Source organism: Taudactylus pleione, unplaced genomic scaffold, assembly GCF_031769625.1.
Source record: "Taudactylus pleione unplaced genomic scaffold, aTauple2 ptg000519l, whole genome shotgun sequence".
NCBI lineage: Eukaryota > Metazoa > Chordata > Amphibia > Anura > Myobatrachidae > Taudactylus > Taudactylus pleione.
The window spans coordinates 1005263-1032619 of NW_028284921.1; the positions used below are offsets into that span (position 1 = coordinate 1005263).

Consider the following 27357-nt stretch of genomic DNA (forward strand, 5'->3'; position numbering starts at 1 on the left):
CCGCTGACAGGGAAGGCTTCCTCCCCTGGCTAGCATATTAACCCCCGGGTTGCCGGCATCCCGCTTGCCGCGATATTAACCCTGGTGGTCTAGTGGTCTGGCGGGGTATGCCTCCGCTGGAGGGGGGGCCCGCCGCCACCGCTAGCGCCCCCGGTCTGTCCCCTAGACCGGGGGCATGGGACTGCATTTAAAAAGAACCCGCGCACCGCCGCTAATCAGCGGTGCGCGGCTTACCTGATCTCCCCGGCGTCTTCCGGCAGCAGTCCCGGGGGAAGCCAGAGTCAGGCTAGTACAGACTCTGGCTTCCCCCGCCGCGATCCCCAGTTCAGTGCTGGCGTCGCGGCGCCAGCAGGGAGAAGGAGCGGCAGCGTGGGCGTCTGTACAGACAGCCCAGCGCGGCTGCTCTAGAGAAAAAACTAATAGTAAAAAATAAATAAATTTATCTAAGTTAAATAAAAAATTAAAAGCTTGAGGGGGCTGCTCCTGCAGCCCACCCCGCAGGGTGACCCGACTCCGGCCGGGCACCATCTAAAACTGAGGTGCCTGTGGCTCGGGGGCGGGGTATAGGGGAGGTTGGACCCAAGTGCATCCTGGGAGCAGCTAAAAGCTTTAACTCCGTGGTGCCCGAGGATCCAGGATCCAGCTATACCCCAAGGTCACCCTGTGGACCCCTATGGACCCTGAAGTAGAAAGTGAAACCATTGTTTTCTGATGGTTCAATGTACACAAACTTTGTTTAAGGCACAAAATTATTAAAATAATTGTATAAAATTACCTTCAGGCTGTGTGTATAAGGTGTACATGAAACATAAATTAATTTCATGTATGTGCACAAACTGTATTTGAGCCACAAAATTATTGAAAATACTATAAAATTACCTGCAGACTGTGTGTATAAGGTGTATATAATACATAAAAGCATTCTGTGTTTAGATTAGGGACCTATTAACAAGACATCTTATTATAGTATGAAATTATTCCAAAATACGGAATATTCCGATATCCAAAATACCCCTGGTCACAAGCATATTGGATATGGGAGACTCAACCTGTATACGGATTAAAGACCGACTGTGTCTAGAAAGACACTCAATAGGTCGACACCAGATGGTCCACAGTGCAAAAGATGACTAGTACAAATGGTCAACAAAAAAATGGTTGACATGTTTTTTCAAGATCTTTAAGGTTGGGGTTAGGCACTTGCCGGAGAGTAAAGGCGCATATCCACTACAAGACTAATGAACGACTGTACGATAACGACATCATTATCGTACAATTGTTCATCATACTGTGCAGTCGATAATGTACCGATATGAATGATATGTCGTTCAGTGCAGACACCCTCCCTCACCCCCGAGCATGCATAACCCGATGATATCGTCAGGTCGGGCAGTATATTTGGGCGATGACAGATGCCGACGACGACCAGCGGGGGAGTGCATCGCTGGTCACTGCCGGCATATTCACTGCACGTTTAATGAACAATTACATCATAGTTGAATCGTCCATTTATATTGTGTAGTGCATATGGGCCTTTAGGACAGGGTTATGTTTAGGAACTTGGGGGAGGGTTAGGGTTAGGCACTTGGGGAAGGGTTTAGCACTAGGTAGGAGGGTTAGGTACTTGTGGGAGGGTTAGGGTTAGGCACTTGGGGGAGGGTTAGGCAGGAGGGGGAGGGTTAGGTACTTGTGGGAGGGTTAGGGTTAGGCACTTGGGGGAGGGTTAGGCACTAGGTAGGAGGGTTAGGATTAGGCAGTGGAGGAGGGTTAGGCAGGAGGGGGAGGGTTAGACACTAGGGGGAAGGTTAGGCACTAGGTAGGAGGTTTAGGTACTTGTGGGAGGGTTAGGCACTAGGTAAGAGGGTTAGGCACTTGGGGTAGGGTTAGGCACTTGGGGGAGGGTTATGGTTAGGCACTCGGGGGAGGGCTACGGTTAGGCACTCGGGGGAGGGTTAGGCATTAGAGCAGGGATGGGGGAACCTCCTGCCCGGGGGCCGTGTAAGGCCCTTGGAATCATTTGGTCTGGCCCTCAGAGTTTTTTTCTGCAAGCCTCATCTACACCCTGCAGCCAGAATCTATGTAGCAGTGTCGCCTGGAGCATCCTTAGGGCGCTGCAGACGGTCACACGGCTGCCCTTACAGCTCCCCGAAGCATCCGCAGGATGTTCTGGGCATTGCTGTAATCACTGGAGATTGTGGCTCCACCAATGTGTGACATCATGCGGAGGGGGCGTGGCCTGCACTGGGCCCACATATAATATTATATATCAAAATGGACCTTGGCAGAAAAAAGATTCCCCACCCCTGCACTAGAGAGAGGGTTAGGTACTTGGAAGAGGGTTAGGCATTTGGAGAAGGTTTAACGTTAACATTAGGCTTAAAAAAAAAAAAAGTGTCGAGCATATGTGTGTCGACCTATTGTCTGTTTACCATCTATTGAGTGTCTATCTAGACACTGCTGATCTTCTATACCTCACCCATTCAACAAACTCCGATAGCGAACGCCACAAGTGATAGTGAAAGCTATAACTATACTGTATACTTTTTGCCAGAACAGCATAATAATGGTTGCACTGTCCTAGCTTTAACGATAAATTGTATCTATATAACAGCAGTCAGGGGTAGGCATAAAGGCCGGCACATGTCCTTAAGGAAGACAAGATTTAAAATGGAAAATAAAGATATAAGAGAAAAAGAAGGATACAAGAAACGAACTGACAGAAAGTATAAGAAAGGAAATAAAGATAAAGCAATAGATTTCTTTTGTTCTGCATAATAAATGTGATTGTCATTATAAGTGAAATATATGTGAATACTTATCATAAATGAGTGTGAAAAATGCAAAACAAATGACAATACAGGTTGAGTCTCCCATATCCAAAATGCTTGGGACCAGGGGTATTTTGGATAACGGAATATTCCGTATTTTGGAATATTTGCATATCATAATGAAATATCTTGGGAATGGGATCCCAATATACACACAGAATGAATTTATGTGTTATATACACCTTATACACACAGCCTGCAGGTAACTTTATACAATATTTTCAATAATTTTGTGGCTCAAGCAAAGCTTGTGTACAGAAATTAAATTCATTTGTTTCATATACACCTTATACACAGAGCCTGAAGGTAATGTTATACAATATTTTTAATAATTTGTGCCTTAGACAAAGTTTGTGAACATTGAACCATCAAAAATTAAAGGTTTCATTATCTCAGTCATGCCAAAATGATTCCGTATTTTGGAATATTCCGTATTTCGGAATATTTGGATATGGGAGACTCAACCTGTATAATGAAGTTCAATAAATTGTGTCGCGGGGGAATTGCAGTTCAATGTAACGTTCTCAGATCACTAGCTCAGCAGCCAAGTGTCTCTGGGTATTGTTTTTAAATATCGGTAATTATGAGAGAAAAATATAGATACATAAAAATGGAGAACTAGAAATATGTATGGGAATAGAGTTATAGACATTTAGGTTCCTATTTATCAATTTTTTTTTTTACTAAAATAATGTGTAAACAGGTGTTTTCACACCCTTTACACATTATTTTAGTTTCACTAAAATGTATTAAAGGACTTTTGGAGCAGTTTTCATGAAAAACTACTCCAAGCTCTTTAATTTGCATTTCTATAGCAAGCAGATCGCATTTCACATACTTGTAATGGGAAATTAGATCTGCTTGAAATGTACTAAGGGGGAATTGTGAAAAAATACTGGGTGGGAACCCTGCTATAACAATGCCATCTGGAGATGGAGTTAAGCAGGGTTTCCCCTGGTTGCCAGACTCCTGCTCCGCTATAACAGGCAGAGCAGAGCCAGGAGCAGTCACCCTGTGACCAGCCTTGTGATCTAAACAGACCAAAAGCTGATCACTGTAAAAAATAAGAAAAAAAAAGTTTAAAAAAAAAGAAACCTCAAACACTTACCTACAGCCGGGACTCCTGCACTGTGACCCCAGTCAGCTGTTCTGTAAACCGGCATCTCAGTTTACAGCACATCTGACCACAGGAGCCAGGAGACCAGATGACCGGAGGAGAGCGCTCACAGATCCCAGAGGTAATTGTCAGCTTAGGGAGAGGGTGGAGGCGGCCGTGTGAGGAGGGGGGGGGGGGGGGGCGGCGCATGTGCGGAGGCACTCTAACTGTATTTTTTGCAAAGAATACAGTGAGAATTGTGCTGCGATGATTTGCACGGATAGAGCTTTCTCGCAAGCTCTGGCCCTGCTTGAGAATGTTGATACATTATCATGATAATTCCTAAACTCGCAATATTAATGTAGGTGAAATCACCACACTACAATCCCCATTCGAAATGCGGATTGAAGTAAACAGGGAACTAAGTGAGAGTCTAATAGAAAGAGAGACAGAATGATGGTGAAAGAGATAGGATCAAGAGACAGAAAAAACAATGAGGAAATAGAAGCAGGTAATGTAAAAGGACAAATAAAAAAAAAGAGATAACACACTTACTGTATAATGCACAATGTGTACCATGTGTCACGTGTGTGGTGACATCATGAGCCTGTTTCCAGTCCTGTTCCTACATCTATCACTGAATATCCAGCTGGCGCCTCAGTAACAGGGTGACAACTATTGCACAGCTCTGATAATTACTGAATAAGAGTCGTCCTGAAGAGCTTTGAAGGCTAATCCCACCTTTAGAGTATAGCTAAAGCCATTACCATGACTCCTTTTTGAATTATAGGGAACCTCCCCCTGGACTCCCTCCTCTGTACTGTGTGGGGCCAACGTATTTATTTAGCTTAAGTTCCCTCCACCTCCTGATTTCATCATTGGGCCACATCAGGACGATGACGTACAGTATGTGACGACGACGTACAGTAAGTGACGACGACGTACAGTATGTGACGACGACGTACAGTATGTGACGACGACGTACAGTATGTGATGACGTACAGTATGTGATGACGTACAGTATGTGATGAAGTACAGTATGTGATGAAGTACTGTATGTGACGATGACGTACAGTATGTGACGATGACGTACAGTATGTGACGATGACGTACAGTATGTGATGACGTACAGTATGTGATGATGACGTACAGTATGTGATGATGACGTACAGTATGTGATGACGTACAGTATGTGATGATGACGTACAATATGTGATGATGACGTACAGTATGTGATGATGACGTACAGTATGTGATGATGAAGTACAGTATGTGATGATGATGTACAATATGTGACGATGAAGTACAATATGTGACGATGATGTACAATATGTGACGATGACGTACAATATGTGACGATGACGTACAATATGTGACGATGACGTACAGTATGTGACGATGACGTACAGTATGTGACGATGACATACAGTATGTGATGATGAAGTACAGTATGTGATGATGTACAATATGTGACGATGAAGTACAGTATGTGATGATGTACAATATGTGATGATGATGTACAATATGTGACGATGAAGTACAGTATGTGATGATGATGTACAATATGTGACGATGACGTACAGTATGTGATGACGTACAGTATGTGATGATGATGTACAATATGTGACGATGAAGTACAGTATGTGATGAAGTACAGTATGTGATGATGATGTACAATATGTGACGATGACGTACAGTATGTGATGACGTACAGTATGTGATGATGAAGTACAGTATGTGATGATGACGTACAATATGTGATGATGACGTACAATATGTGACGATGACGTACAATATGTGACGATGACGTACAGTATGTGATGTACAATATGTGACGATGATGTACAATATGTGACGATGAAGTACAGTATGTGATGATGATGTACAATATGTGACGATGATGTACAATATGTGATGATGATGTACAATATGTGATGATGATGTACAATATGTGATCATGTCGTACAGTATGTGACGATGACGTACAGTATGTGACGATGAAGTACAGTATGTGATGATGAAGTACAGTATGTGACGATGACGTACAATATGTGACGATGACGTACAGTATGTGATGACGTACAGTATGTGATGATGAAGTACAGTATGTGATGATGACGTACAATATGTGATGATGTACAATATGTGACAATGACGTACAGTATGTGATGACGTACAGTATGTGATGATGATGTACAATATGTGACGATGATGTACAATATGTGACGATGAAGTACAGTATGTGATGACGTACAGTATGTGATGATGAAGTACAGTATGTGATGATGACGTACAGTATGTGACGATGACGTACAGTATGTGACGATGACGTACAGTATGTGACGATGAAGTACAGTATGTGATGATGATGTACAATATGTGATGATGATGTACAATATGTGACGATGAAGTACAGTATGTGATGATGACGTACAGTATGTGATGATGAAGTACAATATGTGATGATGATGTACAATATGTGATCATGTCGTACAGTATGTGGATGCAGCTTCAGCTTAATATCATTGGCACTAAGACTATGAATCTAATGGTTGAGAAGTGTCTCAATGATGACAGTACAAGCCTGAGCCAACAAAGTGCATTCGCCTTTAAGGAGTTTATCATGAATATGATGTAAATAAACTTTAAATAGATTCCTGCATTGTGTTTTTTTCAAGTTCTCAGAATGCTATACACTGATTTCTCAGCGATTCTCCGCACTGTGACTGTATGTCAGGAAGTACCTGGGCATACCTCTATTCAATAAACCCAACTGAATAGAGGCCATACAGCTAAAATGAACAGTAAAAAGTCCTAAATTAATGAACTACAAAAGCAAAAACTGTAAAATTAAAAATGTATTAGATCAGTAACACAACGGTGGTACCTCCATCAGTTTTACTATAGAAAACTAATATTTACATGAAGAAATTTAAACTGACCTTACATTGCCCCCCATTACATGAATCTTATCTATACAAATATTTTAATAGAAAAGGTTCAGGAATGAGACTACTAATAGTGTAGAGGGGCTCAGGCGTCATCACAGGATTCAAACTCACAAACTAATAACTGTCACATACATTAAGTTTTTACGACGGTCACATTTTTTTTCTTTCCTGTATTTGATGTAAAAGAAATACTACCTCACAGAACGTGTAATGTCATTATAAGAGGTTAAGATCACCAGGGGTCAGTTGCCGTGGAGATTTACAATACACGCGATGTGTGTAAACACAGTAGACTCCAGCATAAATTCTAGTGTGACACTACCGTCAATGCTAAATACTAAAGATATATGATTATATGCAGCTCCCGGCACTTGTGCTCTATGATTCTTTATGACCAATAGCTTTTAAAATCAGGACACTCCCAATATAATATTCTAGGTTGGCATTTATTGTGGAAAATCTTCGTAGCTGGGGCTGTACATCCACAATATACCACAGAAGGAAGTTTGGATGTCTTCAGGAAGACATCTGAATTCCTTTAGATTAATACCAGGTTACCTGTAAACAATACAATATAGTGCACTTGTGTACTTTCTACCCTAAATCTGTTATGAAATACCCATCAAGCAGCTATAAAGCTTTTAGTACAGACTGAATGTGGTATATTTTTTCGCTTTACCTCACTCTCTGGAGTAGGAGATGATGTGACAGAACTAAGAGATCCCTTCCGTGATCCAGGCAGTTCTATTGGTGCAGAGACAGGACGCTCCCACTGCGTGGCTCCAGTTGGAATGTGCCAGTAGTATATTCCTGCAAAGTCATTGATTTTCTTCCAGCCTGGGGGTAGATCTGGATCAGTTTGAAAAGAATGGTCACTCCATATGTCTGCTGTAAAAGGCAGAAACACATATAACAGTTATTACTTACTAGCTGCAGTTTATATGCTAGAGCATACATACGTAAATCATGGCCAGATTGGGTGTCTCCCATACACAGTTTGTTCCTGGGGGTGTGACCACACATGGCTTCCTATTGGTCTGTGCAGTCACACACCCATAGGCTGGAAAATTCAGGGAGCTTGCAGAATCCTTTTGGTCCATGCAAGCAAACCTCAAGAGTGCAAGGCCATTAATAAGTTTGTGGAGTTAGCACTCCAGTTGCCCCACCTATAACCAATTAAAATAAATAATAAAAAGAAAAGAGCCCAGTTGCCCCATCTATAATCTGGCTCTTTACTCCAATCAGTCATTGAAAACAGTCTAAATTGATAATTTTCCCAATCAAGTCTTGGTAGACATTTTAGTCGGGGTAATCATGAGTGGTCCTCAGGAGGTCCCTTTTTCCATCTCCCCATAAAGAAATGTCTGATGAGAAAATCTACCTACATATGAGAAGGAGAATGGTTTATAAAAAGGCAAATGCATACATTTTTTAACACGCAGTAAAATGGTGATGCTTTAAATGTGTGGATAAAAGGCTCTTTGTAGTAAGGCATTGCCACAGAATTTAGTGGTAGTGTTTCTACACAACTATTTTTTTACTACAATATTTCTAGGAAAATCACAATCAAAAGCTTAGTAGATATGGGTTAGAGCGCCTTTAAGGCACAATAGTTTGACATGTGTGTCAACAGTCCTTAAAGGACATATCATAAATACTGGTAACTATTTGGCATCTGTCCATAATATAGCTACTACCACAGACATTTACTAAGCTGAATATAGAAGAAACAAAATGGCTGTGTGACCAACAGTATATTGAAATGTATCTATTTATATGTTGTCAAGTGAGATACCTGTTTAAAGCCTTAAGAAAGTGCACGCAACGGTCATTGGCTGCTTGGTCTACTTTTGGTCACCACCGTAACAGTATTGGAGCTAGCTCTGGGGGTGATACGGCTGCCTGTGTGCACCCGATATTTGTGCAGCTGCAGCCACTAACTGGATTTATGCCTGCAATTTGTTAGGCCTATGGGGGTGGACACCCCTAATCAGCTCCTACACATAATTTCATCAAATTATAAATAAAGTTTTTTTTTTCTGCTTAATGCTTTGTATGCAAGCATATACGCACATCATCAAATTAGTATTGCATGTATTATATTTATTACTGTGAGCATGTAGGCAACAAGTACGTAGGTGATGGAAAACTTACAAAACCAACTTTTTGACCTTCAAGTGAATTTCAGCTATTGTCTGTTTTGAAATGAGAGACAAATGAACGCCTTGTGATTTGCACTAATTGACAGTTTTGTTTGTGATCCTAGAGGAGTTTGAGGCTAGACACCTTAAAGTCTTTCACTGCAATATTAAAGCTTTCCCCTTGAGCTGTCATCCGTAGATCAGGAGATGATGTATGCCAGCAATGTAATGCATTCAGCCCTGCGTACAGGACAGCTCACACTTACAGCCTGACAATATAATAAGCGCATGCTGCAATTAAACAAGATTTTAGATTTCACAATAAAGTCTGAAGAGTAAATCATTGTTTTTCTTCTTCCGCTATTCATTTCTTTTCACTGCAGGAAATAAAGCAGCATTAATGCTAAAACACATCCATTGTATCCTAAATTATCGCTAATCTGGGCAGCAGTGACTGAAGCATGCAGATGCTCAATCAGAGCTTGATGAACACCAGCAACAAGAAAGCTGAACAACCTTGCCTTTCAGGACTGATGAATGATTCATTACCAAATCCCACTTTAACATTCAACGCTAGTGCAGAATCTACCTATTAACTTCCAAATCAGCGTATTTTCTAATCAATGACTTCTCAACTTCCATATGACTTTAGTCGATATCGTCCTACTTTGAAGTTTTATATTCCATTCTGGGAAAGAGATCAACTGTATTCATTAAAACTCAGAGCAAATAATAAAATATATATATACTACATTATCTTCACAGTGTACGAACAGTGACCGAGTGCAAGCATCTCACAAAGGGGACCATTCATTGTTGGTGGATACTAAAACACGTTTGCAACTCAACATTACTCCAATGCAGTGACAGCTGATCCAAAAAAAATCCAATCTCTAACACGGCTACCATGGTAGCAGTGAAACTTAGCACTGCCAAGTAGGAAAGTCCATTGACCATTGATGGTTTTGTCACTGATGGTTGATGGTTTTGTTATCAATGGTGGAGATCTGATGGTTCTCTTCCATCGATGGCACAGAGCCCCGGAATGTTTTTTTTTTCCCCTGATGGTGGGACATGGAGCTTACCCCACCCCCCAATTTGCCCCACCCCTGAATCTGACTGGCCCACTGCCCAGTGAGGAATATAGCAGTGATGAAAGAGTGGGTGAAACCATCGATGGTACCCTGTCAATGGTTTCTTACCATCACTTATGGCACAATCTATTGAGGGGCACCCACCGATGGCCATCCCTACTGCCGGGTCTGACTCAGCGGTGTTAGTGTGAATGCATGAAGATCCTACGTACAGACCCAAACGGGGGGGGCCTCTTCGCAAACCTTCAACCTCCTGCCCATAAGACAAACTCTGAAAAGCTTGATGAATACTAGGCAGCCCATCGGGCCCCAAATAATGAATAATTCTGTTATTTAAAACATAGTGTTTTCGCATGTGTAACGGGGCCCATTAAGGATGATGAATATGCCCCAATACTGACACAGGGCAGGCATGCATTATCAAGTATGTTAATGGATATAAATATCCAAATAAATATTTTGACCATGGTAGCACCATCTAGTAATGTAAATTATTTTGATCACCCAGAGTTAACTGGATTCTGTTGATACATGATGATAGGCCACCATAATCTCATTTACGTTTGCGGTGGATGTGAATAAATGAGGTAGTGGCTTGGTTTGGAAAATAATGTTGAAAAAAAAATGTTGAGAGTACCACCATTCTGCCTCATTAGACAGTGGGTGGATGGGTGCTGCTATACAAATAGCCTATGTAGCATGAAGCTGCACACTGCAGCTCAGAAATCCAATGTAAGGTTTGGGGGGTAGCGCAGGATAGGGATGAGAGCCCCCGGGATGATGCTACAAATCAGAGCCGTAACTAGACTTTTTGGTGCCCTGTGCCAGAAAGAGCATTGGCGCCCCCTCATTTTTCAAAGGGACATAATGCACCCATAAAAGGGCCATGGCTTCATGGGGAAGGGCCAGGGAAGAGATAAGGGAGGCCAGGAGATGCTGGGGATGAAATAAGAGGAAGCTACAAGCAAGAATGGTAATAAACAGAAATTTGACAGGCCCAAACAGCGCCCCTGATCTGTGGTGCCCTGTGCGATGGCCGCACTACCCTAGCTACGGCCCTGCTACAAGGCATGAGATATATTGCTTATAAATGCATGGCAAGTATTAGCACTTGGCATTTAAGTAAAACAAAAGGTTTACAGGTATATAAAATGTTATCGAAAGCGATGAGGTTTTCAATTCATTTTCAATTCATTGCTACCTGTTGTGTATTACTTTAATCAATGTATTGCTTTGGGGGGATTGACAGAAATGCTACCCATATAATATTTTTGAAAACTACTGGTGACAGTGCCTAAAAGGCCCTGTCGAAGTTGGATAATTGGCTGAGACAAGATCAGTTTAAAATTGGATCGCAGCGACGCCATCTTGCAACTGGCCGCAAGACACCATCTTGGAAATGAGATCACAAGACGCCATTTTGCGAATGGCCGCCCAAGCGCCATTTTAGATAAATTCACACTTTAGTACATGTGGCAATATTACTATTAACATCATGCGATTGCATCTTACACCATTTCTCATACACACATTAATACGCACAATTGCGCTGTTAACTAGTCGCGTATTAGCGAATGTATAAGATCCTGTATAAAAACGCCGAATATTAGCTTCATGCGCACGCATCTGCCCCAAGTTAACTAACGTCTTTACATCAAACCCCACATACTCACACATTGCATATTCACATACAAGGTTCCATAAGCTTTAAGGTATAAGATTCAAGTATGCACATTTACTATAATTGCTATGAAATGAAGATTATTTTGTAACTAAGGTTTTATATGTAATAAGTAAACCATGTTTGGTAGTGTACTGATGCGTACTCTCTCAACAGTATTCCGGTAACATCGATGTAGAGATCGCAACAGGCATTCTCAACTTATGGACCGCAGAGACTTCAAGCAACAAAATGTACATTATATGACCAACTGTTAGGATTTGCTTGAGGCGGGAAACCAGAGACCACCAGTTGTTAGAGGCTGGACTGTGTCTATTTGAACCAACCTGTTAGATGCCTTGTAACATATACCCTCTCCTTTAGGACCAATGGTATTAGCAACAAACTTCTCTATTGTGTTGTCTATTTCTGGGGGGTATAAATGTATGCTCTGACCCTGGGTTCCTGGTCTTCGTGCTGAATGCTGATTGACGAGGGGTTTCTTGCTGATGCCTACATCTGGTCCAGAGCGCTGTGTATGTATAACTGTACTTGGGTCTGTATAATTCCTTTGCGCTAAATTGTACTTATAACTAGCGTGTAACTGACTGTACTTTTACTTGAATAATACTTTGTGCTTTGGAACCACAGGTTCTAGGTCTGGAGTCTTTGTTTACTGTATAACTGCGTACACAAATTAGAGTCATCCTTAGAGTTTTATAGGCAGGATATCAGAAGGTATAGGCAGGGGTGTATAGAGGTTCAAATGCAGTATTGTTACTCCCATAGCTGTGAGTTATTACTCTATCAGCTAATGTATTTGTGAATAATCTCTAACCACTTATTTACACAATAGCCATAAACAATATGCATAATGTATATGTTTCTCATAATGTATACTTTCTCAGTGTTCTTTATTAAATAGACAATTATTGCCTTTCTTATTTGCTCATATTTTAAAGCAATATAATATAATCTCAAAAAATTTGAATGTGAACAGCCGATTACTGCAAGGAACCTACTGTATTTTCTACCCCCTTTGTGTAATTAATACAGTAGCCAGTGCTATGTACATTTGTTACCAGATGAGCCAGAACTTACATCTTTGCACATATAAAGTGAGGATCTACGCACCCTGATTTGTTGCAAAAAATATGCGTTTTCATACTGCACATGTACACAAAAAAGACAACTTACACATATGCATATTCAGTTGCATCTTGTGTTCTGGACTCCTTAGAGAGGTAGAACATGGGATGAGCAAGCAAGCACAGGCTAAGTACAGTATGGGTCTGTTTATATTACTGCGACTTAGCCAGACCAAGGCAAAGACACATTTGCACCTGTCTGGGTTCATATATCTTGCAGGCGCTCGATCCCTGATTCAAAATAAGCACTGCCGGTGATGATGTTCAGCCGCCACTCCTGATTGGCTAACTGCATATGGATCCCTCCCACTGTAAGCATAGAAATTGCTAATTAGTGTGCGTGCTCTCGTCACATTATTTCATTTCTGTTTGGTCGGCAACAGGAAATTTGATTTCTATAGGATTTTTGAAGAGAGAACAGATGTTTGCATTTAACTTAATTAGTACTTACATTTTGCAGTTCCATCTGTATTTAATTGTATTTTACATTTAGCATTATTGCTAATATTGTACAGGCACTATTCTATCTTATGTATACAGATGTGTCCTCACTTGTCTTTGCTGCAGTCGCGTCATACAGCCCCTCTTGGTGCACCTGGTCTCGTGAGAATCTCTGACCGCGCCACACATTTTTTTCCGGGAGAAAATGCATCTAAGTCGCAATGCGATGCAAATAAGACGCAGCGGGCGATTTTGCTGATTAACTGGTTATGTGACAAGTGGATATCTGTGTGCGACTAAGTCTCTCAATCAGCATACGAAGTGCTACGATGCAGCGGCCGCAACGTTTCTCCACGCCAAGTTCCGTTTTCTAGTCTCAGTCGCACATAGATATACAAGTGTCACATATCAAATTAATCAGCACAATCTGCAAAAGGACGCCAGACGTTAGCAGAGTTACATAACACGCTGCATCGCGCATTGAGGCTAGATGGGAAAGGACACATCTGTATGACACTTCAGTACAGTAATATTTATATTGTGTACAAATTGGGTATTGTATCTGCTATAACTGTCAAGCCACACCTCCTGGTAAAGAATATACTACTATTCCCTCCGGGCGTGAAACTATGTAAGGTGCAATGCTATTCTTGCAGAGCTGGACTTGGGATGTGCCTGACTCTGCAAAGTACGTAAAATGTGTCATTTATTTGGGCGCACTTTGCACCTGTGGTTTTTTTTTCTTCCACATAAAATGTGTCTAATGGTGCATACACATGGTCAGATTTTTCCTTCAGATATGAACGATAACGATGTAAAAATCATTCAGTCGTTCATATCTGAAGGAAAATCTGACATATCTGACATGCCTGAACGATGGCCGATCAACGATGCGCGTTCCCGTTTGTCAGATAACGATATCTGACATCTGATGTGTTTGCAGTCAGACTTGGACGATTCCATTCATTTTAATGCAGTCAAAAATCGTTCAAATCGTTCAAAACTTAGGTAAAATCGTTCAAATCGTTCATCTGACAAGTCTGACAAATCTGACCGTGTGTATGCTCCATAACTCTACATAAGCCCTTGAATGTAAATGAAATATCATACATAGAAAATGAGAAAGCAGGTTATGGAGGGAAACACAAACATTCTAAGGAAACCAGGCTATAGACCTCAGCACAAAGTCTTTTGAATATTAAAGTTTACAATAAGCCCAATCACAGATTATTCTTGTATCGCTCCAGGCTTCTCAGGCAGGGGTACATCTGCAGCGGCTTTCTGATTAAATACCCAATTTCTATTAAATCAATCTAGTTGTGCTGAAGGTCCTGCCGTAAAAAAATATTATTGTACATATTGAGCCAACAGTAATCTAATAAGTATAAGTGGAATGGAGAAGAAAATGAAAAATATCCCACACCTCCATTTGTCACAAATCAGTCTGGTAACCAGTGAGTAATAGTATGTTTTTATATATATTCAATGTTTTATTTGCCCAATGCCAGAATTCCCTGGAGAAATACTCTCTCTTTGCACTTATTAGATTCTCTGTAAAGGGAGTGCAGCACTGTAGGATTTGTATATTGATCATTTCAAAATTTACTTTGCAAAAAATACATTTCAACTTTGGCTTCAAAGTCTTGTATACAGCATTTTAAAGCTAGGTCAGGATTGCCGACAATCTGGCTGCCTCTTCCGGGAGGGTGGGGGGAAGGGGGCGTGGTGCGATTTTGAGAGTGGGATGGGGCGTGGCCGCACGATCACAGCCACGCCCCGCTACACAACGTGAAGATTACCGGCATTGAGTAGCTGGGGGTAAATCGCGTCATCAGCTCCCCTGAACCAGTTACTTAAGCAAGGTGGGAGCGGACGCCAGCAGGGGGTGTGCGGGTGCGGGCGCATGGTGCTGGCAGGGAGACTTGACCGCTTTTCCGGAGGGTCGGGAGCGACAATAGATTTTCAGGAGGCTCCCGGCCATTTCGGGAGGGGTAGGCAAGTATGTGCTAGGTTAAACATTGACGCAGAGCCTAGGCTTGTAGGCTGGCACTAAACTCCTTGTGATGACACTGCTGTGACTAGCCAATAAGTCAGCTAGTGCTAGGTGGAGCTGGGCCGTTTTTGGGATAGCATAACGCTGTCACACTGCTTCCTGGTTCAGGTCCCCGGCAGGCAATGCACGGCTGGAACATGCATCACCAAGGGGCGACGAAGAGCTCCCTCTCTAAAAAAATATTTGGGAATCAGTACTCCATAGGATACTATAGGGTAACGCCATCAGGAGATGGCGTTGTCCAATTGGGGCCAAGCCCAGGAATGTAAATCTATGGGGGCTGCATTTGTGGCCAAAAAAAAGGGATCGCGGCCGATACGGAAATATATTCTGGAATCCTTCTTTAATGCATCTTAAATTACTTAAAAGTTACAGGTACCCCCAAAAAAGGCTGTTTTCGGAGAATATCCTGCAAAATATTTAATGATAAAAAGCCCCCTAATGTGCCTGATGTGCAGAGACTCGAGTCTCTTTGTTTGCCAACAACCCTCCCGCCGCTTGTCTTTTTCTTCTCACTTTGCAGTGTCACGGTGGAGGGTTTGGCAGATCAAATCATTTATGGTGCACAGCAGATACACTATCCTTCACAGTGGTGTTTCCAGAGGCCAGCGACTCCAACTAACCGTGTGAGTCTCACCTTTGTTGGTGTGGCTATGGAGGAGATCTTGCTTTCTAGCTGTGCAGCTTGGGCCTGGATGGTTACACCCCTTTTGACATCTTAAGGTTATTGTAGTTGGAGAGCTTTTAACCTGATCATATGGGGCTGGATAATTACACCCCATTTTTTACATACTAGGTTACTGCTGTTATATCTTTATTTATTAGATTTCCGTTAGGTTGTTTTTATGGTTAAAAAAGGTGTTTGGATAAGAGGTACAAGCCTGCCGTAAGTAGTTTACAGAAGTTTCTAATGTTTTCAACGTAATATGAAAAAAGGTTGTGCGTTCACTTACAGTGTAAACAGGTACAATGCCAAGCAAATATACAGGGAGCATAAATGTACCCCAGCATATGAACACGTATGCATTAACTCTCTAAAGTACAATACTATAAATACAGGGAATCTTAACATTTGTTCTTTATGCTCATGTAGGCAAGGATTTAAGTGGTTGGGACCTCTAAGCAGGCTTTGCTACTTCACCTCCTCTTCCAATAACCAGAGAACGTCCCAAACCCAACTGCTCATTTTCACAGGATCTCTGGGAGGATAATTACTGAAGCATGCTGGTAGACTATTGGGAGCGTGCACATTCAAAATTAGGCACCACGTCTGCAGGAAATTTGAAACAAGGGGGGGCGCACCACACCAAATTGTATACGCCCCAAAGGGACATATCTGATTAGGCACTTTCCCACAAAAATCATGTTTCTGCATTATTTATCATCATCCTTTATTAATATGGCACCACAAGTGTTCTGCAGCGCCTTACATAGTAAGTACTATTATGAATTGATACCTATTTAAGAACAGTTGATACTAGAAATATATTGTATTTCATTTGATTGTTTTTGATAAGTTTATGGGAAGGGGATACTGAAGGAGAAATACAAAAAGCGGGTATAGCGAGGGGATGCAGTATGCACCATCCTATCAGAGTTTGGCCATCAGAGTTAGTATCACTTTACTAAAACCTCTTTGCCAGACAGACACCTATTCATAGGCAGACTTAACCCCTACTAAGAGCATCTCCTCTCAGCTGTTGCTGGCTCCCAGGGAACTGGCGGCCTTTTTTAAAGCCAGGATGGCCGATGTCAAACTGCTATATCTGAATGAACCAGGACAGTAGTGTACGTCCAGGGAGAATCAGGTTGGTAGCGTACGTCCCGTGTGAAGGAGGAGTTGGTAGGAGTTGTCTGTAGCAAGGTTAGTGGGGCCCATAGTGTTTGTCCTATGGGGGTGAAAGAATGTTTGTGTACAGTATGTCCCGGGGAGGGGAAAATGGTGGTGGGGGTTAAACCTATGTCCAGGGGTGGGGTTCACACACCCCTTGCCATGAGCCTGTGTACGCCTTGGGGTGTTGGGATGAGGGACAGATATGGGAACATGGCCACAAAGTACCCTAAATGCCATCATTATAATAAAAAGTAATGCAAATAGTGTACTCTACAGTAGATATAAATTAAAAAAATGTTATGCTTACTGACATACATAAACAAACATAAATGTGCCATTGTGAAAAAAAAAAAAAGAGACTGTATTCCCTGCAACTTTGTTACCCATGCCTCTGCTGCCCTTCCCTAACCCTGCCTTCTCTACAGACAATGCCCATTGTAGACTTTCCGATGGGATGTGAACAACAGCTGCTACATGTACATTCTGGGGTACTCTTCTGGGTAGGGAACAAATGTACTGAACAAGGGATAACTTGGTGTATTATAAAATGTTGCAAGGTCAGGTTAGGGATGCCGTCTACTGGGGAAAACGATAGCACTTTGCATGCAGCAGTTTTATTTGGTAGCACAAAATAAACATAAAAACAAATTCTAGTCTGTCCGGCTCTAACTAATACTCCTTTCAGACAGATGACCCGGGAAATACCCCGGGAATATCCCGGGTCTCAGTCCCTACCCTGGCACGGAGCAGGGTCATGGACCCAGGACTCCGACCCAGGTTGCCCACTTTCATACATAGTCTAGACCCGGATCGCAAAGGCCGGGTATTTAGGCTATGTGTGAAAAGAGTATAATATAGAATTCCCTTTCAGGGTGGAAGTGTCCAACTCACAAAAAACTGCAATTTAGTACAGTAATTACAACAAGCAGAAATAGTGTCTCTCGGCAGGCCTCCAGCCTGCTATCCCCAGGTAGTGAGAGAAAGACTAGCAAAACTGACACACCTTTAATCTCCTCTCACAGGTGCACTGACAATCAAGGCTACTCATTACTTATGCTGGGCATACACTATACAATTATCTGTCAGATATCTGTCCAATCTGACTGGTTGGAATGAAAACCTGGTAATGTAGGGGAGCAAATGACAGTTGATCATATGGTCTTAAAACACTGGAAAACGGACAAAAAACAATTGTTCAAATTGGTTAAATTTATGTGTTTTAACCAATTTGTCTGAACTATTTTTGTCTGGTTTTCCAGGGTTTGTGAGCAAATGGTCGATTGTCATTTGCTCCCATACATTACCGGATTTTCATTCCAACCAGCCAGATTGGACAGATATCTGACAGATAATTGTATAGTGTATGCTCAGCATTAGATGATTACCATACAAAAGTTAAGAACCTGGGACATATACACCTCCCATCAATAACTTCTCCATTGTTTTTATCTATCTTCGGTCAGCAAGTAGCTATTATGTATCTCATTAGATAACATTGCAGCATTGCATATGCTGCATCACAGACATGAATCATCATAGTCGCTCGCAATATATTTATCACATATCCTCTGTCTTTTTATGGCGATTGTTTTATTTTCATTCTATTTTTTTTCTTTTTCATGTGTGTATTTTAAAAGGTACAAACTTGGCAAATCAACATGTTACATCCTTTCCTTTTTGCCTATAGAGAAAAACAAAATGAAATGGAAATTACCCCACAAAATAACGGTAATGAATAAAAATAGTGTCACCTACCATCGTAATTAACAATCACGATGGTCAGCATGCACTCTCTCCCCAACATCCTGGAAGCATACAGGCTAACTCACTACTACACAGGAAGAAACTACCACAATAATGTCTATTTTTGGTAACACTGCTCATCAAGAGAGAGAGAAAAACAGCAGGAGAGTTGGAAATTTGGAATGCTCCTTCCTCACAGCATGAGAGGTTGTCATGGCAACAAAAAGCGCATCTCTCTCATGCAGTACCGGAGATTCTGTCACGTGGTGAGCAGGGAATAGAGGCGCAACCATCACCACCGTACATATAGTCACCAGCAATAACTGATCTCCGTGGCCCCATATGTTTTGTTGCCAGTGGCAGTGGGGAACATTTCTAAACAGCGGCCGTGATTGTACAGGGGCCTTGATTTAGTGTCGGACGCTCTGACAGAGCGCTCGCTCTGAATCAGGGCCGGGCTATTTTTTTTTTTTAGAACGGTCTCCTGGCCGCTCGCATATCTGTGGGTGACCACCCACAGCTATAGCGAGCGGCCAGGAAGATGGTTGCGATGGTCAAGACCATCGTGATCATCGGGCTTGCGACGAGACCCTTGTGGTAGGGTCTCGTTGCCGCAGGCCGAAGAGAGATTTCGGCTCTAACAGAGCCGAAATCTCTCCCACTGACATCACGAGTGATGTCATGGGAACGCCTCAGTTTGGGCAGCCACTCCCCCGTCCCGCCCACCAAAGGGGGCGTGCTGTCACTCAACATCGACAGCACACCCCCTTTGGTACGAGACCCGGAGCGACAGAGTGCCCGTAGCTATCCGGGACTTGCGCATGCGCACGACGGAGCCGGCTCCGTCGTGCACATGCACTCTGGGCACCATCGACTCGGTTGCGAGCGCTCACCGCTTGCGACCGGGTCTGATGTCCTCCATGCAATGACGTAGATATATCCATGGCAATTCTTCCAGCGCGCATTTCTTGTGGTAGGGAAAATGTATGGCATAACTGGGAAGTATTCGGGGGATGGGGAGGGACAGGGATGGAGTCCATGCCAAGCTGCCCGCTTTCTGATTGGGAACCCTGGCAGCCCTGTATTATTCACAGTTTATATACCAGAGTAATGTCCTTAGTATAATGCTCAGCGATGTTCCTAGCTAAATACCCAGTACTATCACATACAGTATAGGGCTCACGCTCGGCACACATCAGGGCATTTGGCTGAGTACAATGCAGGGCTCCTTGTTGGGTAGAGCACTGGGCATCTTGGCTGTCACATGGATGCATATTTTGCTGGAAACCATGTTAGACAGGTGGCAGGTTATATCCCTGGGCATTCGGCTATTACCATGCAGGATACAAAGCCTATTATTGGACATATTCAGGGCCTGATTCGGAGTCGGACATAATGAAGATGTTCACGTAGTATTTTCTACAGCATATGCATCCCACAGCGCATTTGTGTCCTGATGGTGTTCGTACAGATTCGTTGTTGTGATTTCAGACACTTGCACGGAGAATTACATTCTAAGCGGTGACTGGGAGAGGGGCTATTAGACGCACGCAGATAGTCCTTCTTATGGGTGTGTTATGTGAGTGTCGCTGAAATGACACTGATACACAGACATTTAATAGCTCACATTGGAGGCTATACTCAGATGATAAATCTGCACCTGTCATAGAGCTGGCGTAAGTTTTGATTTTGCTTCCATAGATGCACCAAGCAGTATTTCAGCGTCTGATGGGCGGCTCAGCCCCTACACCTTCATAGGCATGGATGTACACCAGGCAAGGGTTTTGTAGCGAGATTTGCATAAATCCGCAGGTATACACCTTGCTGTGAATATTATATAACATCTTGTAATGTGGTTGGTTATAATAGAGTACATAGTATATTACCTTCTTCGGTGTTATTTCTGTTGGATGAAGAGCACTGTGGTGCTGCCTCCATCCTCAGCGCAGACAAGTAATTTGAGCAGGCGGTCTCTAGGACCTGCCAAAGCTCAATGAGGAGGTCTAACCTCTGCGCATGCTCGGTGTCCTTCTCCCATGGTATTCATACAGAATCACTACAAACCTACACAAACACTGCAAGCATGCTATATCACCACCGCTATAGCAGGTGGGCATATTGCTAACATCCAAGATTGCATGTACTGCTCAGACACCTGGCACTCTACACCCAGCGATACCTTAAAGCACCAGGCTTCTTCTATATATACTAGTGTTATACCGGTCATATCCCTGTATCTTATTCTACTTGTTGTTCTGCTTGGTTCAATAAGCATAGCAACTGGTTAAGCTGTACCACGTGTGTACTAACTGCCACCAACACCAAACAACTGCGCAAAACACCTAACATTATTTATACTTTGGCCAAGTGTATTCCCTTCCAGGTAAATTGTCTGGCGGCTACTAAATCCAGCATCATTGCTGTGCACCACAGTGTTACATAGTTCTGCTAAAGGGAAGTAGTCGGCATCCCGGCGTTCGGGATGCAGACGTCAGAATCCCAGCTCTAGAATCCCAAACGCTGACATTCAACAGGAAGTATTAGGGGTTAGGCACTAGGAGGAGGGTTAGGTTTAGGCTGTGGGATGGGGGAATACAGTTATGCTGGGTACACACTGGCAAATATACTGGACGATCAATTGATCGGCCAATATATCATGTGCCCGTCGGCCAGTGTGTACAGACGATATGCCTGTGAACAACGTCATTCACAGACATATCTCCATTCAGCTCTGAGTTCCATAAGGGCCACATCCACTGATCTGCCCATACTTGCCTACTTTAAAAAAAGTAAATGCCACAAATGAATGTATATGAATAGGAGACAGTGTCAAAATGGCGCTATTAGAAAAGAATCGTGTCACTAAGCCTCGCCCTCCCTCTTCATAGACTGCGATTCCAGGTTTTATTGCTAGTGAGGTGGGAGGGATGTGGGAGCAGTACCCATTCTCCCCGAAGTCCGGGGACTAGCCGAAAATGGATCCGGGAGAGTAGGTAAGTATGGTTCTAACACTGGATGACATTTTGCTGAAAATCATGGTAGAGGGCCTTTATTGTTTTCATAGAACTGTATATGTTGGACACCAAAACTCAGAGCAGAGGCCTAAGATCAGGTGCATGCTCCAACTCCAGGCAGGAGGGCGCAGAAAGAACCCAGCACCAGTCCTACGTGCACAGTCCTGATTCTGTTGCCATCGTGTGTGCTACACATTTACTTATTTGCTATATTGTGCAATGTCACCCAGTACACTGAATATTATTCACTACACCATCATACTAGGTTAGTATGCTGTGCAGTGTGCGGATGCACGCAAGCAAGACCAGGGTCAATCCATTCATTTCCAGGCTGTCACATCATTTTTCTGAGAGAGAATGAACAATCTACTGCAAAACTCTGAGCTGAAGCTTTTCTATTTATTGATAAGGGTATAAACCTTCAACTGATAGTCAGGTAAGACTGCGTATTAGGGCCTGAGCCACACGATTTTCAACAAGACCTCTAACCTCTGGAAAGTGATCCCACAAAGCAATTGTACCAATTATACTAGCAACACAAACATGTAGCAGGTTTCTCATAAATGTGTGCATAAATAAACTGTTTTATGTCTCAGCACAGTTCCACCTGGTACTAAAGAAAAGCAATTAAATACTGTACTTAAAAATGTTAATGTTAAATCAGTGTATACCACAGGAGACCATACATAAAAAGGTTTTAAGCTTTGGTGCTTTGTTTTTCTCTACACAGACTCTTACCGAGGCAGAACGTAGCTGAAATGCAGCACACACCATTCTAGCCCATTTCCGGTTGGTCCGTCCCTGCTCAACATTAGACGGACCAGCCGGAAGCCAGGGGCCCCAACAGAGGAAAAGCACGCAATAGAGGCCGCACTATACCACGCCATTATTGACTATACTAAAGCAGTGGCTTTACCCAAATGCAGTCCTAGCCACAGGACGTAATTGGTGTTATTCACTAATTAGAGTATTGGAAGCGTTCATAACCTGTTTTCCATAGTTTCTTGGAGAGCAGTAGTGAGTACATAGTAAGCAGTCTGAGAACTAGGGTCATCAATAAATTACCACCATAATGTTGGAGCCTTCATTCTATTGCCACCAAAGATTTGTGAGGGACTGCATTATATAGCCATAGGATGTTTGGTAGACTGGATTATATAGCTACCAGAGGTTTGGGGGGACTGTATTATATAGCCATAGGATGTTTGGTAGACTGGATTATATAGCCTCCAGAGGTTTGGGGTACTGCATTATATTGCCATAGGATGTTTGGTAGACTGGATTATATAGCCTCCAGAGGTTTGGGGTACTGCATTATATTGCCATAGGATGTTTGGTAGACTGGATTATATAGCTATTGGAAGCTTGGGGGGACTGCATTATATAGCCACCAGAGTGGCATATCTACAATGGGTGCACACAGGCTTCTGGGTCCAGGGGAGCCAACGCCGCACACCCCTGCACGTTTATTACCTCTTCAGAGTCCCACGTAGACAGCGCTGCACAAATCACCAGGAAAATGGTGCAGGCATCATGTTCCCGGAGACCAGCACATACACAGTACACTCTAGCACAGTGCTGAAGCCTACTGACCTACGCTGCTGGCTAGAGAGGAGGGGTCTGCACGAACACTGCGCATGGGCCCCCTCCTCTTTTAATACGCTCCTAATAATGCACTCTGTATTACATACTGGTCATTAGAACAGAGTATTCATTAAATACTGGTCACATTGGGCTGTAGTATATTCTATTATAACTTTGAAATACACATTTTCCATTATTTAATTACAAACCACACACACGCACACACACACACACACACAATATACAACCTCTATGCCCATGGAGCTTTACCCACCCCGGAGGGGGAAGTCCAAGTGAAACGTGCAATGGTGTGGCAACATGATTCATTTACTATTACTCCATATTATTTAAAGCTACAATATTGCCTAAAGAGAGGTGGTAGTGCAGGGGCTCCCCCCTGTGGCCGGGGCCCGTGGGCGCTGAATGCAAACCGGCAAATTCTTCTTTCTAACCACCTTTATATAGTGTGGGAGAGTCGTGAGAGGACCAATCACAAACAGATATCTCCCACCCTGTGAAGTAATACTGTAGTACTCATACATTAATGTGATAACAATTCGAGCGAGGCCTAGGATTCCAAGGTGTAGGAATGTAAAATTTTTTACACTAATGTGGGTGAAATAACTCACAAGTGTTAGCAGCAGAGTGAACTACTGTATTCCTTTATTAGGCTTTACTGCAAACACCCCCCCCAACCCCCACCCCTCCACAAGAATGCAAGTAAAATCACTGATTATCCTGCCATCTGCACATATTTTCTGATTATAAGTACAGTTCATTTTAAGCACTTTTTCTATAAATAGCCAATAGACATATGGACAACTTTATCTCTGTGTAGATAAACATTTGTTATACGATTACATACATTAAACACAATTAAAACATTTACATATTATTTACAGATGAATGCTGTTCTCCCTATTGGCTGGCCTCTTCCCCAGTACAGGTTGAATCGCCCATATCATAATATATTGAAATACAGAATATTCCAAAATACAGATTTTTTTTTTTTTAGTATGACTGAGATAGTGACACCTTTGCTTTTTGACCGTTCAATGTAATGTATAGGAAAGATTCCTGGACTGCACACCCTGAATATATATAATGGGAGGTGCTACCTGTTGAGACTTATTGCAGGCACAGAAACAGACAAATCACAGGTGCACAACTCCAAATTACTGATTATATATAAATACATTATGCAATAAAATGTTGCAGTCAATAGAGGTTTTTAGCATAATCGTGGCCAAGGTTATGGGCCTGCCCACCATATCCAGGTAACCTCTGTAGGGTAGGTCCCTAACTTACTAGGGTTCAAATCCAGAGCGCAGGACACCCCTAAATCGGCACAGCCGAGCCACCCCAGGGCATCGCTATAATGAGAAATGTGAAGAAAGAAAGATAAGAGGAGCTATGGCTGCATAGAAAGGTGAAAATACAATCGTTTGTTCAGTTTAAACACTTTGTTTAAGGCATAAAATTATTAAAAATAACCAATGGGAGACGGAGATGATACAAACAGGTAAGCTATTTATTCCAGACTATTAAAAGGCAGAGCCAGTGTAATGACTTCGTACATAAGACAAACACAGTTCAGGAACAATAATACAGCTTACAGTATATGAGACAGCAGTTCAAACGAGCAGAGTATTCCCAGCACAGTCATGGCTCAGACTGTCCAGCATAGGGATAGCTGCTAAAGGTGCAATCTTTCCCTCACATTACCACTGATGAACTAAACTTACCATGTTTTTATACCTTAGCTGGTCTTAATTGAGGTAAGGGTGTGGTTTGTCCCTAGCTACAGGAGGTTAACCCTTTCCTCAGAATGTGGGAGAGACCCACTCTGTCACAGTCCCATTCCCAAGATATTTCATTGTGGTATGCACATATTCCAAAATACAGTCCCAAGCATTTTGGATATGGGAGACTCAACCGGTATCAGCTCACATTTGTCCTGTCAATAAAAAGCTTCAATAAAACACTCCTGCCATGGTCAGATTGGGAGTTTGGGATCTGAAGTGCTGCACACGCTATCTCGTTCCCAACCTGCCAATCCCATTGAAGACATCTGAAGACCGCTCACCCTAAGCTAAAAATTGCTCTGTCTAAGGGTTCACAATGATTCAATAATTGCTCTGCGGGTCAGAGCATTTATGTAATATGCAGAATGTATCTGCTTGTGTGTGCCCAGCATAATCTACATGAGCTAAGTGTGAGATATGCCTAGTGGAATATGTTTTATATCATATCCTGGTAACTATCTGCAGGCAACGATTTAAACTGCAATGCAAATATGGCAATTAAATTATATGGTGACAGGGTAGGGGAGCATGTATGCCATTATTGTTTTCTCCAGAAATATCAACTCAAGGAACAATCTCTGGTTTAATAGTAAGAGAAATTGTGGAAACTGAAAAGGAACCAAGCAGCATGAGAGAGTGCAAGTTATTGGGCAAGGCGTGTGTACGCAAACAATGTGTTGTAAATAATGACTAGCTTGTATGTAGGCAAATCAGTGGTGGTATGAGAAGGGGCATTTGACAATCACTTGGGTATAGGTCATAGGCATGTTAGAAGGGCCTAATAGATCTTTAAATCTATTTACGTCCATGTGCATAATGGTAACTTTGCTTCTCCGTAAATCCAAGCTACCCAAAAAAAAGGAGGAAGAAGGATTGTACAGACTAGGAGAATGAGGTTCTGGTTAGAGTCCAAGTGGTGTGAACAGAAAGATTTAGGGGAGTGTTCATTTCGAGTTCCTTTAATGTGGTAAGAGGAGCAGGAATAATATAGCCTAAAGCTGGATACACAATTAACAATTAACGGCGGGGGTCCCGGCATCGGCAAGTGCATACACACTTGCCGATGTCAGATGCTGACAATGTCGCCCGTCGGACCTACAACACTCAATGTCGGTGACGATGCACAGGAGCGCGCATTATCAGCGACACTGAGTGTACACACTAGACGATGTTGCTGACATGTCGCCTGATCCAGCCGGATCGGAAAACATATCGTCTTGTGTGTACCAGAAATAATGTTAGGGGGTTGAAAAATTGGGGGTCCAACTCCAAAAGGGTATAGGTAAGAAGACTTGTTTTCCTAATACAATCTATTGGAGATCTTAGTCGGCATGCTGTGTTATAAAATGTAAGATTTAGTAACTTGAGATCTCTCACAAAGGAGTTGTATCCTATCCAGGCCTATGCAGTTACCTGGCCAAATAATTCTGTTAAAGCAACCATCAAGGATTTGAAAGTCGGAGAGGAGTAAGAGAAGTGAGGTCATTAGAGAATTTTAGGGAGGCAGGGGAAGCTAATCAGTACAACAGCCTAAACAATGTAGGGAAAGGTTTTGTAATGAGGAGAGCATTTTCCTGTGAATTTTAATCTCTACACAGATAAAGGTGTTCTCCAAATTGAATTATGTTATAGTGTATACTATCATCTTATGTGTGGTCTATAACATCCTGCAAAAATAAGTGTACAGTGGGCAACTTTGTTGTTATGCTATAGACAATCTACATATGGGATGCGGTTAGGATCCCGACAAGCGGGATGCCATCTGCCAGAACCCTGGCATCGGAATCCTGATCCCGAGATAACACCGGCACCGAAATCCCCACATGACTCAGGATGCCGACGTCAGGATCCCGGAAGATGGCATCCCGAACGCAAGGACAGCGGGGAAAAGTATCAGCCGCAGGGGGGAGGGGCTTAGGCGCCCCGGCGGGACTTGACGTTCGGCTGCAGGAGGGGGGAGGCTCC

General features: G+C 42.6%; 1 protein-coding gene across 4 annotated transcripts in view; it reads right to left on the reverse strand.

Moving 5' to 3' along the window:
- Positions 1 to 27357, reverse strand: part of APBB2 (amyloid beta precursor protein binding family B member 2) — a 431323-nt gene that overhangs the window by 175554 nt on the left and 228412 nt on the right. For all 4 annotated transcript variants that reach the window (XM_088450563.1, XM_088450565.1, XM_088450564.1 and 1 more), the window contains one exon: positions 7555 to 7763. In XM_088450563.1, coding sequence (XP_088306689.1) covers positions 7555 to 7763 — 209 coding nt within the window. The remainder of the gene's footprint in view (positions 1 to 7554; positions 7764 to 27357) is intronic.